At 34.2% G+C, this 19100-nt stretch overlaps 5 protein-coding genes across 5 annotated transcripts; 1 reads left to right on the top strand and 4 right to left on the bottom strand.

Moving 5' to 3' along the window:
- Positions 1 to 1470: 1470 nt before the first annotated feature.
- CAT8 (cationic amino acid transporter 8) lies at positions 1471 to 3644 on the bottom strand. Its single transcript, XM_012991449.2, has one exon. It carries the CDS (start codon positions 3462 to 3464, stop codon positions 1629 to 1631), a length of 1836 nt encoding a protein of 611 aa, XP_012846903.2. The 5' UTR covers positions 3465 to 3644; the 3' UTR covers positions 1471 to 1628.
- Positions 3645 to 7388: 3744 nt separating this feature from the next.
- HBP1 (SOUL heme-binding family protein) lies at positions 7389 to 9296 on the bottom strand. Its single transcript, XM_012991438.2, has 2 exons — positions 8875 to 9296; positions 7389 to 8068 (listed from the first exon to the last, which is right to left on the bottom strand). Exons 1-2 carry the CDS (start codon positions 9135 to 9137, stop codon positions 7624 to 7626), a joined length of 708 nt encoding a protein of 235 aa, XP_012846892.2. The 5' UTR covers positions 9138 to 9296; the 3' UTR covers positions 7389 to 7623.
- Positions 9297 to 11359: 2063 nt separating this feature from the next.
- Positions 11360 to 12260, bottom strand: LOC105967332 (uncharacterized). Its single transcript, XM_012991934.2, has one exon. It carries the CDS (start codon positions 12254 to 12256, stop codon positions 11540 to 11542), a length of 717 nt encoding a protein of 238 aa, XP_012847388.2. The 5' UTR covers positions 12257 to 12260; the 3' UTR covers positions 11360 to 11539.
- A 3257-nt stretch (positions 12261 to 15517) lies between these two features.
- On the top strand, positions 15518 to 16961 carry LOC105957145 (glutathione S-transferase T3-like). Its single transcript, XM_088812572.1, has 3 exons — positions 15518 to 15539; positions 15984 to 16288; positions 16372 to 16961. Exons 2-3 carry the CDS (start codon positions 15986 to 15988, stop codon positions 16882 to 16884), a joined length of 816 nt encoding a protein of 271 aa, XP_088668698.1. The 5' UTR covers positions 15518 to 15539; positions 15984 to 15985; the 3' UTR covers positions 16885 to 16961.
- Positions 16962 to 17052: 91 nt separating this feature from the next.
- LOC105957146 (uncharacterized) lies at positions 17053 to 18620 on the bottom strand. Its single transcript, XM_012981075.2, has one exon. It carries the CDS (start codon positions 18598 to 18600, stop codon positions 17164 to 17166), a length of 1437 nt encoding a protein of 478 aa, XP_012836529.2. The 5' UTR covers positions 18601 to 18620; the 3' UTR covers positions 17053 to 17163.
- Positions 18621 to 19100: the final 480 nt, after the last annotated feature.

Below are 19100 nucleotides of genomic sequence, written 5' to 3'. Positions count from 1 at the left end.
GTATCATTTAATATTAATATCTCCAATAATTTCAAGTTGGAGCATAGTTGGACTAAAATTTATAATTTTCTAGTTTTAACTTGAGGATCGATAATTGTAACGACCATAGTTATGAATCCATACGGGTAGACACTTTACGAGGGTGGGTGTCATCTAATGATTCAAGCAAGCTTAGTTCGATGTCGATATATTTAAACTTTTCTTTGACCGACGTTGGCGTTTTAACTTGAGGAGAATCGAGGTCAAATTCCACCAAATGCTTCTCTTTTACATGAACCATAATCAGTTGCCAGTTCAAACTTGTAAGTTTCTATAAGAAGAAGAGAAGTAGACTTAGTACACAATTAAAAAAAATCTACAAATATAGTTAGCTTGCAATACTTGCATTATGTTTGGATTTATGAGGGTGTGAGTTGTTTTTTGTCAAAATAAGTAGAAGAAAGATTTTTTTACGGACACTTTTTTGGAAATTTGGAAACTGAAAAGAATACCAAAAATTTCTTGCAATATTGTAAACTAATAAGAGAATTGATACCTGAGAATTGAGAGAGTAAAAAGAATTGCGAGTGAATTATTAGTGAGAAAATGAAGAGTGACGGTATATATAGGTAAAGATGGAAAAAAAAAATTGAAATCTGAATTTTTGAAATTTGAATAAATAATTTTTTTTTAAACCGGATCAATCGCCGATTCCCCCGACCGGTTCGCTAGTTTGACTTAACGGTTTACGGGGTAAGAATATGAGAAACCAGAACCGACACATAATTCTCGGGTTCGATTCCAGGTCCGGTACAGTTTGACAGTTAACGGGCCAGTTCTGGGCCTAACACAGCCCGTGGCTACATATCGGTATTACGACACGAAGATGAACCAGCCCACCACTGTAACAGTGTTGAGCCCTAATTGTTCTTTAGGGATACTCTTTCCTTGGTTTTAACGAGGCTCCATTGTAATCGTTTACATCAATTAATAAAGCTTTCTTAGTTGCCGAAAAAAAGAAAAGAATTTCAATACATTACCTACCATTGGTGATAGACAAAAGACAGCAGCGTATCATTAGATCAAAACCAGGGAGCAGTCTACATTGATTTCGTAGTACATCTAGAATATTCAGATATAAGATCATTACACAAAAGATTTATGAGCAAGTGAGGACAAGAATCGAATAACAAAGTTTCATCGTCTTCGCCTTCTTTGCAAGCGCATACGCTAAACTACTAAGCTTCCGATACCAAAACTTATCCACTTTGTTGAAGTTATGTGTAGCATATTCCAAAGATCCTCAAAAAGAATTCGGAACTTCCTAACCAATTCGTGTCGTAATTTATAAAATCAACACTCAAGACACTACTAGAGCATCAAACTGCACAACAAACGTACACCTATTCACCTATACACCGATATGATTCGTTTCCATAGTCCAAATGAAAAATATAACACTCATACGACAAACAACACAAACTACATAGAAAAAAATGAGTTGATAAATACGACCAAAATCAAAATGATAAAAAAAATCAACTCATCACCGAAACTCATTAAGCTGTACAATAAAAAAAAAACATAAAAACCTAAACCCCCAAAACTAGAATAACTGAAAAAAAAATCGTAAAACCGGCTGCTAATTACTACAAAGCCCCTTGATTGAGATCTCCATCTCCCTCTTCAAGTTTCACCTGTTCTTGATTCATGTGTGCCACGTCATACGTGGCATGAACACCAGCCAACACATAGTAAACCATCATTATCGCACTACATATGAAAAACCTCCAAATCGCCACCGCGCCGAGCGACCCTATAAGGAAAATATTCATACCGATCGACAAAGACGGCAATAACGGAACAAGCGGGACCCCCCAAACCGCGGGGGTCCTATGCTTCGAAGTCAACCCCATACCTAAAGTACCCAAACCCCACAACCCGCCCGACACACCGTACCCTACCCACCCCCTATAGTTCGAGCTCCAAAGAATCGTCACACAAAGTGACGAACCGAATATAACAAACAACGACACGATAAACTTAACCACATCGCCCTTTGGAGTAACATCCTTAACGTAGTACCTCCTCACAAGCAATGCAACCGCCATTAGCATGAATATAAATAGCGTGCTAAAAGACAAAACGCTCGACAAAACATCCAAACTCGAGAAGAATGCAAGAATGCAACTACCCGTGGTTATTAAAAGAGTTGCGTAAATCGGAGTACCGGTTTTCGGGTGCACTAACGCGAAGTATGGAGGAATCATGTGGGCCCGGGCTATTTGGGTCGTGTATCGGGCTTGGCCCATTGAGCCGACGAGCATGCTCGTGGTCATTCCTTTTAGAGCAACAATGCTCACCAAATACTTTGCCCATTTCATTCCAATTTTCTCGAACACAACCGAATAAGCTGCGTTAACATCCACCTCCGTGTACTTAACCATCATTGACAAAGCTAACGCCATTAAGCAATAAACGACAGTGATTAACGACATTGACCCGACTAACCCTATCGGTATATCCCTCGAGGGCTTCTTCACCTCTTCGGCCATATTAGCCACCATGTCGAAACCCGTGTACGACCAGTAAACAACTGCGGCTGCGGTGAAGACGCCTTCTGCGCCATAAGGGAAAAATGGCACCAAATTATCGGTTTCGCCGTGGACGAAGCCGAAGATTATGATGAATATAATTACGGCGACGCCGAAAATCGAGCTGATCCAGTTCAGCATTGAGGTTCTTTTAGTGCCTGTCATGGCGATTCCGTTAACAACCAGTAAGACCACCACGGCTAGTGGATCCAACAAATTGAACCCTTCGGCGAAAGATTCGATTTTGATTCGCAAGAAATCGGGGTTGCTCTTAATAATGCTAGCGAAATAAGAAGACCAAGAACGGCCCAAACCGGCGGCGCCGACGAGGCCCTCTAGCAGAATATTCCCGGCGGCGATGAATGCGATGAAATCGCCCAATTCGACGCGGAGATAAGAGAAGGAGCCGCCGGCGATTGGGATCTCGACGGCGAATTCAGTGTAGCAGAAGACGGAGAGTAGGGCGGACAGACCGGAGACGGCGTAGGAGAGGACGATGGCGGGTCCGGCGTGGTTGTGGGTCTCTTGGCCGGTGATGCTGAAGATTCCGGATCCGACGACGGAGCCGAAGCCGAGCCAGATGAGGTCCCACCACGTGAGGCACTTCTTCATCTCGTTCTCCGATTGTAGCTTTGACCGGACGAGCTCGTCGGCGTCGGAGGAGCGGCCGGTCAGGCGGTCCTTGAGGCGGTGGGGGGTTTTGGAGAGGGCGGAGAGGTAGGTGGAGAAGTTTTGGAAGGTGGGTTCGGGGAAGAAATCCTGTTTGGTGAAACGCCAGTAGGATTTTCCGGCGGCGGCGGCGGCGGAGGAGGGATCCATTGTTGTTGTGGTGGCGGTGGTGGGATTGAGTGGAGTAGTGAGATCTGATGAAACAATAGTAGTGTGGCCCATTTGAAGAAATGGAAATCAGAGTTTTGGGGGAAAAGGTAAGTTTGGGATTGGTAGATTATGGCGGAGGGAATTCCATGGATCGAGGGAGAGTTGGAGAGAGAGAGAGATAGAGAGAGAAAGTGTGTGTTTGTGTGTGTGAATTCAAATTGGCAAATTCGATTATACTAAAAAACAAATCAGATACTCCACGTGTAACATACCTGAACCTGGACTATATATTGGAGATACAATACCCTTCTTTTTTTCTTTCTTCTTTTTTTTTTTACTTGGGACTATATTGGAGTTAATTTCTTTTAACTTTTCTATTGATTTTTTTTGTTGATTTGATTTTAGCACAGTTAATCCTCTAAAAAATTAATACAGACTAGTAAAATTATATCAATTTAGTAAAATATTAAAGGGATTTTTGTGCATAGGTCCCTAACCAAGTATCTTTATTATTCTAAAGATTTAGAGGCTATATCTCTTTCACCAATAAACTCATCCCTTTAATATTAATTATAAATACATGAATATTTCATGTATATGACAATATTACCCCCAACCATTTATATTCAATTCTTAATTGTAACCCCAATTTAATTAATTTTGTCCACAAAAATCCAATTTTGACTTTTTTTTTTCAAATTTTTTTTGTACCTCCGGATTCCGGCGTTGACTTTTCGATTTTTTTTTTCTTTTTTATGGTCTGTTTTTTTTCCACCGCCGAATTCCGGCGTTGACCGCCGGTCTCAAGCGTTGACTTTTTTTAGTGTTTTTTTTTATATATATTTTATTATTTTTTTACGTCAGCCGCTAAATGTTGACCGTAATTGTGCTGTCACTAACAGTAAATTAACGTAATTATACTGTCAATAACAGTACATTAACGTAATTGTACTGCCGTTGACAATACATTTATGTAATTGTTCTGCCGTTGACAGTAAATTAACGTAATATTATTATTTAATTTTTTGTTATTTATTTTTTATTTTGTTTGATTTGTTGACAAGTCAACGTAATTATACTACTGTTGTTGACAGTAAAATAACTGTAAACACAATAATATTACTGTCAACCACATCAATATTATTATTTTTTAGGGTCTTTTGTTTTGTTTGAGTTATTCACGGAGTAACGTAATAATATTACTGTCTATTATTGTAATATTACTGTAAACACAAAAATATTACTATGGTTGACGGTAATATTACTGTTGTTATAGTAATATTGGTGTTAACCACATCAATATTATTATTTTGTTTGGGTTTTTTTGTTTGTTTGAGTTATTCACGGAGTAACGTGATAATATTACTATCTATTATTGTAATATGACTGTGGTTGACGGTAATATTACTGTTGTTATAGTAATATTACTGTCACTCACAGTAATATTAATTCTTTTGGCTTTTTATTATGTTTACATTTGTTGAACGGTCAACATAGTAATATTACTTTATTACACAATAATAATTAGTTTTGTTGTGTTAATATTACTGTGCTAGAGATTAATATAACAATATTATTGTGTTAAACTGTAGTATAGTTAATTTTACTGTGTTTAACAGTAATATAGTTAATATTACTGTCAATCACAACAATATTGTTGTTTAAACGAAAAAAAAAGATATTACAGAAAAAAAAATTCGAAAAAGTCAACGTCGGAGACCGGCGAAAAAAATCAGGAAGGAAAAAAAAAAGGTCAACGCCGGAGACCGGCGGTCGACGGTGGTGACGGACGAAATTGTCCATAAAAATGTGTTTTTGGTCAAAATTGAATAATTTATGAAATTTGGGGTCAAATTGAGGTTAAATTAAATTAAAGGATGAAATTTGAGCTTATTAAAGTATGAGAGGCTATTTTAGATTTTTTTAAAAATCTGGACCATGTGTGAACTTATTGGTAAATGAGTTTATTGTCTGGATCTCTTTATGAATAAGTACCCATTGATGGGCTTATTTGTATAGACCCCAATATTAAATTGGCGAACTAATAATGTGATATATTGTCATCGAGTCGGAACTCGAATAAATTATTATTTGAACGAGATTATTAATTTATCAATATTAATTTATGAATGTTGTGGTTGGAGCTAGCAGGACCCACGCACATGGCCCAATATTTCTAGAGGGGCCCAAATTTTTTTTTTTTTTTTATACGGATCGTGCTAAATTTCATACTAAAATTTACTAAATTGCATATATAAATTTAAAATAAAAAAATTCTCTCTCTACTCATATCCTCTCTAACTTCTCTCTAAAATGATTTTATCTAAGTCACTCAAAATTCATTAATTTTTTTCGTGAATAATCATAATAAATGAGTTCAGTTTTATTTAATATTTATTCTATTTCATTAGGCCTTTTTAATTATTCAATTTCATATCAATTTGATTTTTTCCTCAAATTCCAACTTTATTTTTGTTTAACATGTGACGATTTTTGTCAAATTCGAACTTGGAATGCTAGGGACGTTTTTAGTATGTGATTTTGTAAAAAAAGTTAGGGAAAAAGAAGAAGAGTCGGGAAGGAAAAGAGAAGATTTTAGAGAGATAAATATTTTTAATTATGTTCATAATTTGGTAAAAATTAGTCTGGAATTTAGCATTTCAGATTTGGTAAAAGTTTTTTTTCATTTTATTATCTTTTAGTTTATTTACGTATTTTTAATTTTACCCTTAAGATAGTTATAATTAACTATATCTTATTAATAAAAGCAAACATAAGAGCAACTCCAGCAAAACATCAAAATTGAAATATCAAATATTCATTTGATAATTAAGATAATATTTTAATATTCATTTACAATTCATCTACTCCAACTATGGTTATCAAAATTAATAATCAATTAGAATTTTTTTAGAAGTTTTATTTGTAATTACCACATGTCATTTTGTGATTGGATGTTTAGGTGGTTATTTTTTGATAACTCAATTTCCATGATGTAATTTTACTTATGAAGAGGTAGATTATCAAAATACTTACCTATTTTGATACTCCCATTGGAGTAGAAATTTTTAATTTTGGGATATCAAAAAGGTAGTTTATGGGTTTTAATAATCCATTTGATACTCCCATTGGAGTTGCTCTAATATATATGACATAATTATCCGTAACCCGTTAAACTCAGTTCCGAAGTGTAATCTCAATTTAACTTCAATTTTAATCACAAAAACCATATTTTGATTTTTTTCTTTGTTTGGACCTTTCTTTTTCCGGCCGATTTCCGGCGTTGATTTTTTTTCCTACTTTTTCCGCTTTCAGTTTTCGGGTACTTTTTATTTTTATTTTTTTTCTCTTCTAATTATTTTTTGTTTTTTTTACCTCCGCAGCTGAACGTTAACCGTAATTGTACTATCATTGACAGTAATTGTACTGTCGTTAACAGTACAATTAATGTAAACACAATAATAATACTGTCAACCACATGATCGCTGGACACAATTTAATTGGCTAATTTAATTAATCAATTAATTAATTTTATGTGTCTACATAAAATTAATTTCATCGGCCAAGTAGACAACGGATATTGTCCAGCTGGACAACTAACAGCCATATGGACGTCACGTGTGCCGCACGTGACAAATTCGTCCAACTTAACCATGAAATTTGACGGTCGAACCAAAATCGTGCAAAACTGATGAGTTTCGGGACTAATTTCGTAGGCATGACATTTTGGGGACCAAAATCATTTTAGTGATAAAGTATAAGGACGGAAACTGTAATTATCCCGAAGAAACGACATAAGAATCATATATTTGCTCACTAAGTTCGACATCTTAGTAAGACCGTAAGGGTTGGAGGACCGGAAAATTCCCATCTAGACAAGTCCATTTTCATTTTCATTTTTGCTTTAACCCTTCGTAGTAGCTCATAACAAGTTTTTTATTTACTTATGTTTTCGCCCAAGTAGATTACCGCTACTACCCTCTAGAACTCATTACATGAAGAAGAAAGATCATGCTTATTCCGCTCAAAGAATCATGACCGTCGATCCTGCGGACATTATTTGTGGGGCCCACTTACAAGCGGTCAAGATTACACATAACTTCCCCTAAGAATTACACCAACACCCGAAACAACGTTCGCATACCAAAGTTAATTACAAGTAATTACCAGGCCAAATAGTTTCATCCAACACTTCATAATATAGCAAGAATTTAATTCAGGATTTGCTTACTCAAACTGCTGCTGCAGCTAAAAACGTAGCCTCCATATCGAAAGTCAACCAAATCTCGTTGACTCTGTTCTTGAACTCAAAGGGCGAATTGTACTGAGCAACAATGTACTCGGCGGAATCTTTCGCCGAGTGGCTCTTGTCAATTGCTTCCGACCAAACAGTCCCTTCGATGCTGGAGTACAATGCAGCAGCTTGTTGACCGACATCATCGTCCATTGCGAAACCGCTGAATTGTCTTACAGCAACGTACGTCAGCCCCCATTTTTGGAGATTAAGACCTTTTGCTGATGGGGCGGTGGCTTGGTTCTTTGTCGGAACAAAGAAACTGACAACAAAAGACGACGCACAAAAGGGCCCGTCGCTCGGTTTTACTTCGGATATTACAGGAGCTGTCATTTCGATTTTTTCGTTGTTGTCGTTTTTGCCCTGGATGTAGTCAAATAGCCTGTAATATAATGATAATTTAATATCACAATTAGCACTTGAAAATCAAGGGCTCATTAACCAACCACTAAGGCCTTGTTTGGGAGTTATGATTAAGGTTGATAAACAATATAATCAAGATTTCTCAAATAGCTGCTATTATTGCACAATACTATCAAAGATATCACATTACTCACAAACCCCAAATGTAAGGTAAGTCCATATTAAATTATGGACGTGCTATTTCCACCCTCAAAATATCTTATTTCACCACCAAATTAAATATATTTCCTATTTTGCCACTTTCTTCTTCTTACAACATATATTATGTACAATTTCATAAACCTTCCACCACTAAACTAATTAAAATATTTATAAAAATACTTCGGCATTAAGTGAACAATACCTCCGTCAGAGAAAAACATCTCCAAATGTCAAAAAAACAGGAATTCACGTTCTTTGAAAAATAAATTAAGAGTGCTTGTATGGAAGCTCCAGTTTTGCTTAATATAATTTCGTTTCCTCAAACAATTTTTTTTTTTACATAATTTACTGCAGGTTGCAGCTCATCTAATATGGAAGTTTAAATCTTGTAATAAATATCTTTTTGAAAAAAAAATAGAAATAACTTAGAACACATGAGGATTAAGCGAATATAAATAAGGGTGGTGCATTAGAAATTCGAGGGGTATTTTATATATTTTTTGTGGTGAAAATAAATCATGGATAAACGAGGCTATGTTATCAATCCCATCAAGATTACCAAACGAGGGATAACTAAACTAAACACACAAACAAAAAATTGAGCGTTCTAAAATAAAATCTTACTGAAAGAAGGCAATTTTGCCAGCATCGACCAATGAAATGTCATCAATTGGCTGGGTTGAAATCCACATGCTGGAATTGTAACGCCGGATTTCGAAATCAGTTCCGGCGTGGATGACGTCGTAGGTTGGGCACTCGATGCGGTCGCATGTCGGAGGAAACACCCCAACGCCGGCGCCGGCGCCGCCCTTGTTAGCCGTCAAGGTGGAGGCGGAGAAGAGAGAGACGAGGAGGATAGAGAGCTTGAATAGGTGAAACGCAGCCATTTTGATTGATGATATTATCAACTTCAGAATTGTATTACTCTATATAAATAAATAAATAAATATATAGTGGAGCATTTGGAAATGTTTATTCAATGGCGTAAATGGTGACACGTAAGCGATAAATCACTTGGATACTAGAAATTGTACATGCCTACTAGGAATATGAGGATGAAACGAGAGTGTTCTCTCATCTTAAATTTTGTTTCACATATTTTTATTTTTGTCACTTATGTCATGTGAAATTGCACACATTTTTATTTAATTATTTAAAAAACTACAAGTCCTTAAGAATGCACCATAAATAAGAAGTTTCCATTCGTGACAATAAAACCATTCGATTATAAACAAAAAACTCAATATTTGTTAAATTATAATTAAATTATTTATTAACTTGAACTTTATAAATATAAGTTTGAAAAGATTAATGTCTAGATAACACAAATGTTAGAATAAAAAATATATTAAATTTCAAATCTATTTATAAAAAATATAATAAAAGAGTAGAATTTTTATAAGAAAAATATTTTTTTAAATAATAAAACAATTTTTGCACATAAAAATATATAATATATATAAAAAATTGAAAATTTGACCCACCTATGAAATTGGGACATGAGCGTGGACCCTGCTCGCCCAACCTGGGGCCGGCCACAATCGGTATCTTGACCACAACTTTTAGGACTCACAATGTTGAACTAAAGTCTAAAACCACATTAAAACCAGGACATACAGTAATTTTTTTCTTTTTTTTTACCAAAACGAAACCATACCATTTTCGAACCCTAATTATTTCGTTTAGAGTTCTAAAAATGAATCGGAAACCCATCGATAGCTCGCGGATCCGATACTTATTATGCCATCCTTAATTTTGACGCAAATTAAATTAATTACAGTAAAAAAAAATCAGTGACATGGTCCAAACTCAAAACTATTAACCCAACACGATCCACTTGGATCATCGATTTTAGCTAGGAGTATATATAATTTCCATTGGAGATTAGGCCCAAGTAATTGATATCACTTACTCCATATATATATACATATATATATATATATATATATATATTATCAAGCATAATACATTCCTGTAGCATGGAAGAAAGCAGGCCCGTTCCTGGGAATACGGGGGCCATAGGTGAGGTTTAAAGAACAACTGAAAACTGAAAACAGGGGTCCCAATTTTATGAAACATTTTTTATATTAATGGGTGTTCGAAATTGAATGTAGTAAAAAAAATATTTTATATTTTTTTCTAAAAATGAAGAAAATAAAGATTATGGGGGTTCGGGGGCAGTGCCCCCGAAATATTTTTTGAAATGTATGAATATAAAGTAACTAAAAATATGGACAAAAATTCAAAATTAACAATATGATTTGCTAGTTCACTTCCTCCCGTGACGTATAATTTTTATAGCAATAGACTTCAAAAATATTTATAAACTTGAATACACTAATAAATATTGATTCTTATTTTAGAATAAAAATAAGTAATTAAGATATTATAAATTAATATTTAGGGACCCCAATGTTAAGAAAATTTCAAAAATATCTATTGATCATTTAGTTTAAATTTATTTTAGAACCGATGTTCCAAAGTAATATATATATTAATTTTTTAAAAATAATTACTAATATATAAAGTGTATATTATAAAATAATTTGGGGGTCCCAAATTTTCGAAAAAATTCAGGGGCCCTAGGCGACCGCCTACTTCGCCTCCCCTCAAAACCGACCCTGGAAGAAAGCAAGACAAGAAAATTGAATTTTGTTATTTATCAGAGAGGCACTCTTCGAAGAATTTTCGATACCAAAAAAAGAAAATGAAAAAATAATAAAACAAATTTGGTGGTATGTGGGATATGAATATGAACTGTGATAATAACAATATGAATATATTAGCTGCTTATAGTTGTCTAAATTATTTATGTTGAAGGACTAGCTAGTATTTTCCATTTAATATCCCGCGAAACATTTTATATGCTGGTGGTTTGAATATTTTTTTCTCCTCGCACAAGGTACACCGTACACTTAATTGGTTTTTTACGCCGGATGAATTTGAACCGTAGATTTGAATATCGAATAATTATCCAGTAAACACACATACATACGAGTGTGTGTGTGTGATTTATTATATGTAGATTTAAGGTCCAAATCCACTCAGTTTAAATAACCAAATGTAACATCTAATTTAACTCATTCAGAGCGTGGTTAACATTAAACAATCACAATAATATCCTTTCATTTTGAATATATATATACTTCAAAGAATCATATATTACACTTTATTCTTTAACAAATCGAAATAGAAAATAAACATAGCAACAATTACACTTCTTTAATTTTCTCCAATATATATGCATGCATATTATTATTACTCTTTACCACCATGATGAAGATGATAATTAACGATGGTTGTTCGACGCAGACGAGGATTCCGCCATTTCCAAAGCTTGATCACCACTAATGTTTTTATGCGATCCAATTCCAACATGCGACGACCCTTTTACAGTTTCCGCCTCGGTTTTCTTGATTTCTTCCTCGATATGGAAATCCTCATCGATTGTCACCACAGTCATTTGTGTTCCATGCGGGCCCGGTACGACGGCTTCTTGGATCTTTACATGCTCGTCGATTTTAATCTTATCCGTCTCGTTGATAATTTTCTTCTTCTTCTTTTTGGCGCAGCAGAAAAGGGCCGCCGCAAGAAATGCAAGAAAGAACAGCCCGCCGACCGAGACAAAGACGACAATGATTACGGTAGAGTGATGATGACCTGGAGGTGGTGGTGGTGGTGGCAAAATGGGATTGGGCGGAGATGGAACGATATGAGGTGGCGGTGGAGAGATGGGATGAGGTGGTGGTGGCGGTGGAGGAGGAGGGTGATGTGGCGGTGGTGGTGGTCGAATAGGGGATTTTGGTGGTGGAGGTGCGGTGGTTGGTGGATGAGGTGGGGCGACTTTGGGCGGGGATGGAGGTGGCGGTTTTGCGTTTGGTGGTGCCGGAAAGTAGTGTGGTGGTGTAGGAGGGAAATAAGGGTATTTTTGGAAGTTTGGGACTTGAGTCATTGCTATATAGTATATATTTTCACTTGTGAAATTATATGATGATTTATGATTCATCAAGTATTGTAGCACAACTATATATTTGTAGCAAGTGAAAATGGGGGGGCTTTGTTTACTTAGCTTATGCTTAGGCTTGTTAGTTTTCTGTAACTTGACTCGTGTGCTATGTATGTGGGGGTTGTCTTTGGTTGCATTAAAATCCACTCCTTTTTATTTGAAAATTTATATGTTCATGGGGTCTATCCTATCTATTTATTTATAAACCATAGTACTGGATTTACTATTGTGAATTAAATAAGAAATTAATTTTATTTTTGAGAAGCATGTATATAAGTATTCAGACATTTAAGAAATTCAATCTAAACTACCAAATAATATAATTAATTTTGATTAGCAATATATCAAAATGAATCAAGCCTACTAAACAACGTCTACTATTGATCCATCTACATGTTATCTTTATAGTTGGACCTTCTTTTTAATTTTATTTTTCCTTTTACGAATTTCTCTATCAGCCAATTCTTTTATGGCATCCTATACCAACTTTTCTATCGATAAATTTTCTTTTTCTTATTTTTTTTTTTAATATAAATATATTTTATAACCATATGTTAAGAGTATTTATGTAATAATTTTATTTTATAAAGAGTTCATGTTAGGTGCATGTTGCACGGGCACGGAAATGGCGGGAAAACGGATGCCGAGAAACGACATGTCCAAAAAATTGAGAACATGGGAATTTAGAGGAAACTGTGTGTAAATACTATAAGTACAGAGGTATATTTATAATATGCTACATAAACACATAAGTTTTTATTTAGGGCAAATGGCAAAAAGGCCCATCATATGGGACTTAAATGCATTTTAGTCCACAAAAAAAACAGTCTCTCAATTAAGCCCATCCCCATGTCTTTAGTCTAAAATACCCTCAATAATATAATTCTTAACAATTCCACCCATTATGCTCTAACTTCCTTAATATTACACATTGACCCCGGATTTAAACAAATATATCACATTAACCCCCAAATCTTTTTTTTTTCAGAAAATAATTTTTTTTCTGAACTGTTTTTTTTCCGGCCATATTCCGGCGTTGACTTTTTTTTTTTTTTTTTTTTTGAAATTTTTTTTCCTGCTTTTTTTTTCCGGCCGGTCAACCACCGTTGACCGCCAGTCTCCGGCGTTGACTTTTTTTTTTTTTTTTTTTTTTTGAATTGTTTTTTCTTAGAAAAAAAATATTTTAATTAATATTACTGTCTTGACTACTAAATTACTGTCTCAGACAGTAATATTACTGTTTGAGACAGTAATATTATGAATATTATTTTTCCGAACAGTAATATTATTAATATTATTGTCTAAGACAGTTAAATTACTGTTGGAGACAGTAAATTAACATCCAAGACAGTAATATTAATTTAAATAAATTTTTTTTAAGGAAAAAAATTAAAAAAAAAAAAAAAGTCAATTAACAGTTAAGTTACTGTCTCCGACAGTTAAATAACTGCTGGAGACAGTAATTTAGCAACGAATACAGTAATATTAATTAAAAATATTTTTTTTAAGAATAAAAAAGTCAATTAACAGTTAAATTACTGTCTCCGACAGTTAAATAACTGCTGGAGACAGTAATTTAGCAACGAATACAGTAATATTAATCAAAAATATTTTTTTTAACAATAAAAAAGTCAATTAACAGTTAAATTACTGTCTCCGACAGTTAAATAACTGCTGGAGACAGTAATTTAGCAACGAATACAGTAATATTAATTAAAAATATTTTTTTAAGAATAAAAAAGTCAATTAACAGTTAAATTACTGTCTCCGACAGTTAAATAACTGCTGGAGACAGTAATTTAGCAACGAATACAGTAATATTAATTAAAATATTTTTGAAGAAAAAAAAAAAAAAAAAAAAAACAGTCAATTAACAGTTAAATTACTGTCTCCGACAGTTAAATAGCTGCCGGAGACAGTAATTTAGCAGCCAAGACAGTAAAATTAATTAAAATATTTTTTTTAAGAAAAAAAAAAAAAAAAAAAAGTCAACGCCGGAGACCCGGCGTTCAACGGCCGTTGACCGACCGGAAAAAAATTTCAGGAAAACAAAATTCAAAAAAAAAAAAAAAAAAAAAAAAAAAAAAAAAGTCAACGCCGGAGACCGGCGGTCTCCGGCGGTCAACGCCGGAATCTGGCCGGAAAAAAAATATTTGAGAAAAAAAATTATTTTCTGAAAAAAAAAAGTTTTGGGGGTTAATGTGATATATTTGTTAAAATCCGGGGTCAATGTGTAATATTAAAGAAGTTAGAGCATAATGGGTGGAATTGATATGAATTAGGGTTAAAATTGGGGTCAAAATTGAAATTTGGGTTAAAATTGGTTAATTGATGAAATTGGGCTAAATTGGGGTGTAAATCATGAAATTGGAGTTAAATTGGGTTTCAAATGAATTGGGGGTAATTTTGGTATATATAAAGGGATTTTCCTTATTTGCAAATAAGTTTGAATGGGGTGGATTTATTTGAAAGACAAAAAAGTTAGATGTCCCTATTTTAATTAAGTGCCCTTGTCATGGGCCTATTTGCCATTACCCCTTTTATTTATATATATATATTCTTGTTATATTTTTTCATACAAATATATTCAAAATAAATATTATTATCAATCATTAATTTGTAACTGATCATTAAATCATGTAAATAATTAGGGAAATAACAAAAAATATTTGGAAATTTGTTAATCAAACACGTTTCTAATTTTTCAGAAATTGCAAAATGACCCATAAGGTGTCGGTAGGTATCCTCAAGTATCGGCTACGAAACATCTACAAAACACAAATACATTAAAAAATTGATGTTTTCGTGCTATATATATATAGGTTAGGTGAGTTAATAATCTATTAAGAAGGTGGCCGACTATAAGATGTTTGCATGCTCTAAAAAATATTTAGTACTTGTTTTCTTAAGGGCATCTCCAATGGAGTCTCTAAACTCCATTGGGCTGCATAATATAGAAATTCTGCACCAAAATCCAACACCAACAAGAAATTTTAAGGGGCTCTAAATTTTCAGATTTTTGCAAAATATGCAAACTTGGTTCTAAATTTAGGTATTGCTTTAGAGACTCTGATTTATTGGGACCCAGCTTCAAACAAAACAAAATTTCTTGAATTTAAATTTTGAATTTAATTTTTTTAAATAAAAATAAAAATTTGAATGATTTGTAAATATGACCGTTGGTTTTCAACGGTAAGAAAAATAATGAAAAAAGCATAAATACCCTCTAATTGTTCTTCATCTTCATCTTCATCTTCTTCATCTTCTTCTAAATCTCCAGATTGTGAGTTTTTTTTCTCTTCAATAGTTGTAGAAATTGGAAACTTGGTTGGGTTTATGGCAGAGAATGAAGAAATAAGAAGTATAGGGGGCTGGGATTTACTTCAGTTCTTGAAGAAATTAGGAGCAATTTTTTTTGTGTTTTCTCTCTGTCATGGCTGCGTGAATAAATTGGGGAGTTGCGTGAATAAATTGGGGAAGAAGAGGGATTAGGTTTAGAAGAGAGAAAAGAGGAAAAAAAAAAAAAAAGGAAAAAATACGTGTGGGTGTCAAAGCGGTGCACAATTTGTGGAGATTACAAATCTTATATTTAATTAGTTACTAAAAAATATTTAATTAGTCTTATTTTTTTTTTTTTTAGTAATTAGTTTATTTTGTTTTAAAGTTTAATAAATTTAATTTTTTTATATTTAGTTTAATGACTTATTATTTAATTATTTTGTAACAGTAATGGAAGATCTCGAAGGAAGTTCAAGGGGTCGTAATTTTTCTTCTGAAGAGGATGCATCTTTGTGCCGAGCTTATATAGCGATTAGTGAAGATCCACTTATTGGAAAAAATCAATCAATAACTACAATGTGGAAGCGAATACAAGAAAAATTTCACGAGTTGGTTCCTGATGGAGGTGAAAACAGAACAGCAAAAAGTCTGAAATCCCATTGGACGAAAATCAATCAAAGTTGTACAAGATTTGCTGAATGTGTTGCTCAAATAACTTTGAGGCCAAGAAGCGGAGCAAGTGCCATTGACAATGTGAGTGTTATTTATGTTGTGTTATTTTTATTTCTTATTTAATATTTTATATACTAAATGTTTGTTATTTTTGTTATTCACAGTTGGATGACGCTAGACTACTATACCTTAGTAGTGAGCGCAAAAATTTTAACTTGGATCATTGCTGGACAATTTTACAAGATGGCAAAAAATGGAGGGCTATCATCGGAGTTCAATTCTCCCCAAGTGCAAATATCACTTCAAGTCCGAACCTATTTTCTAGTCCGAGTGAAGGAGGGGATTCGGTGCCGGAGACCCAAAATTTACCTGAATCATCAAACACCAACGTAAGGCCGATGGGGCACAAAAAAGCTAAGAAACAAAAAGATAAGGGCACTGTAAATGATAGCACGAGACAAGCTGATTCAATGGCAAAAGTAATGAGGGATTACCAAGAAAAATTTGAGATTAAAACAGATTTCAAAATTATGATGACGAGCAGGTCCTCAGTTGAAACTCCGGAGAGGAAAGCATGGTTGATTGAACAACAAAATGCCATTATTGCAAAAAGGTCATCTCGTTCACTGAATTTTGACGATGATGTCTATCATCCCGAAATGCCTCCATCTGATTAAGTATATTGATGTTCTTTTAACGGTTTAATTTTCTGATTATCGTTGATTATCTTAAATGTAGTTATTTTAATTGTTAATTTGATTTTTTAGTAATGTCTAATAAGTTATTAATATTAATGTTAATTTTTTAAATATATAATTTTAAATATTAAGTTTACAGACAATCAATTAAAACGAGGATTAATATGGTTGACCCAAATATCCCTTAAAATACAAGGAACAAAACAAAAAAACAAGACAATGAATAACCATCTTACAACATGATTACAACAATAAAAATTAAACATTCAAATTTCCATCTCGATACTCTTTCCAGACATGCTCGACGAGATCATTTCGGAGCATAAAATAGCGATTTGTATCTGTAAGTCCGGCACGGTTGCTTAAATATTCTGCAATAGTTATCGGGTCTCGATCAACAGGTTGCTGCTGCACGTGCTCGACAAAATCGTCACCTTCTTGATTGCGGTTGTCTTCCACGATCATATTATGAAGAATTATACAACATTTCATAACTTCACCAATTTGTGCATTGTGCCATAATCGACAAGGTCCTGTAATAAACTCAAATCGTTGTTGGAGAATGCCAAATGTTCTTTCAACATCCTTTCGATATGCCTCTTGCAACCTCGTAAATAATTGTTTATCGCGTCCTTGTGGATCGAGAATTGCTTGAACAATAGTTGACCAACGTGGATATATACCATCTGCTAGATAATATCCTTGCTTGTATACTCTACCATTTATAGTAAACTGAATATCTGTGGCTAGACCTTCGACAACATCATTGAAAATAGGTGAGCTATATAATACATTAAGATCATTACACGCACCTGGTGGACCAAAGTATGAATGCCAAATCCAAGTATCATATGATGCTACGGCTTCAAGTATTATTGTAGGTTTGCCATGGCGCCCAGAGTATGTACCAGCCCAAGCGGTGGGACAATTTTTCCATTCCCAATGCATACAGTCCACACTTCCTAGCATTCCAGGAAATCCCCGTTGCTCTGCTTTTCTAAGTAGTCTTACCATGTCTGCATTGTTAGGTCGTCGAAGGTACTCCTCTCCATACACTGCATTGACAGCACGACAAAAATGCTTCAAAGTATCTGAGGATGTGCTCGCTGCTATTTTTAGATACTCGTCAATTGCATCTGCAGGATATCTGTAAGCGAGTATACGAAGTGCAGCTGTCATCTTGACATGGGGTGAGAAACCTTGATTTCCGGAGGCATCCGGTTTTTGCCTAAAGTAATCGTCAAAATTCACAATATCATTCATAATTCGTAAAAATAATTCACGCCTCATACGATTTCTAGTTCGAAAATATTCAGGAGGATATAAAGGACGATCTACAAAGTAATCATTCATAAGTCGCTCATGCGCAGCTCTTCGATCCCTTCTTATGGAAGTCCGGCGTGATGATGTTCCTCCATGTTGTGTTTTGCACTTTCCCTGCGAAGCCAACATGAGTGATTGGTATTCCACGTACATCGTCGTCATCATTGTGTGGCCTTGGTTGTCGTCGTCAGAGGAGGAATTATCACTTCCTTGCTGTGCCATTTTCTTTTTATAAAACAGAAACTGAATTGTATATAGAATGTGAGGTGATTGTGTATAGAATGTGTGGTGATTGTGTAAGGGGTGAGGAGTACCATTATATAAGAAAATGAATAGATAATAGATAAGAATTGGATGGCCAAGATTGAACATGAAAATTCAATCTAATGGATTATAGTTGGATAAGATAATGAAAATCTGAATAAGATCATCAAGATGTGGATAAGATGATTAGATAAAAATTTGATGGACGAGATCAATTGAAATCATATCCAGTGGTTGTAGTTCAATATTTCAGATATTTTCAGAAATTTTCATTTTTAGGATCAAAATGTGTATTAAAAATAATTAAGATTGTTTAAATAAAATTTAACTGTCTACAATCTCGTATATGAATAAAATTTGAGCCATAAATAAATTACTACATAAAATAATCCGCAACATGATTTAGAGACTCGAAATTATAGAGCCCTCCCATTGTGGATTTTTTTTTTTTAGAGACCCCAAAATTTTACTGGGTCTCCATTTGGGTCTCCAAAACATAATTTGGAGACCCAATTTGAAGACTCTATTGGAGATGCCCTAAGAGATCTTAAAAAGATGGAGAGCTAATAATTTTTTTTTTAACCAATCTGCATTAAGAGAGTTGGTAC

This window comes from Erythranthe guttata, chromosome 13 (genome assembly GCF_056151865.1).
Source record: "Erythranthe guttata isolate IM_541 chromosome 13, IM_541, whole genome shotgun sequence".
Classification (NCBI taxonomy): domain Eukaryota; kingdom Viridiplantae; phylum Streptophyta; class Magnoliopsida; order Lamiales; family Phrymaceae; genus Erythranthe; species Erythranthe guttata.
Note: the sequence above shows the minus strand (reverse complement) of the source record. Positions and strands in the feature narration are given on the sequence as shown.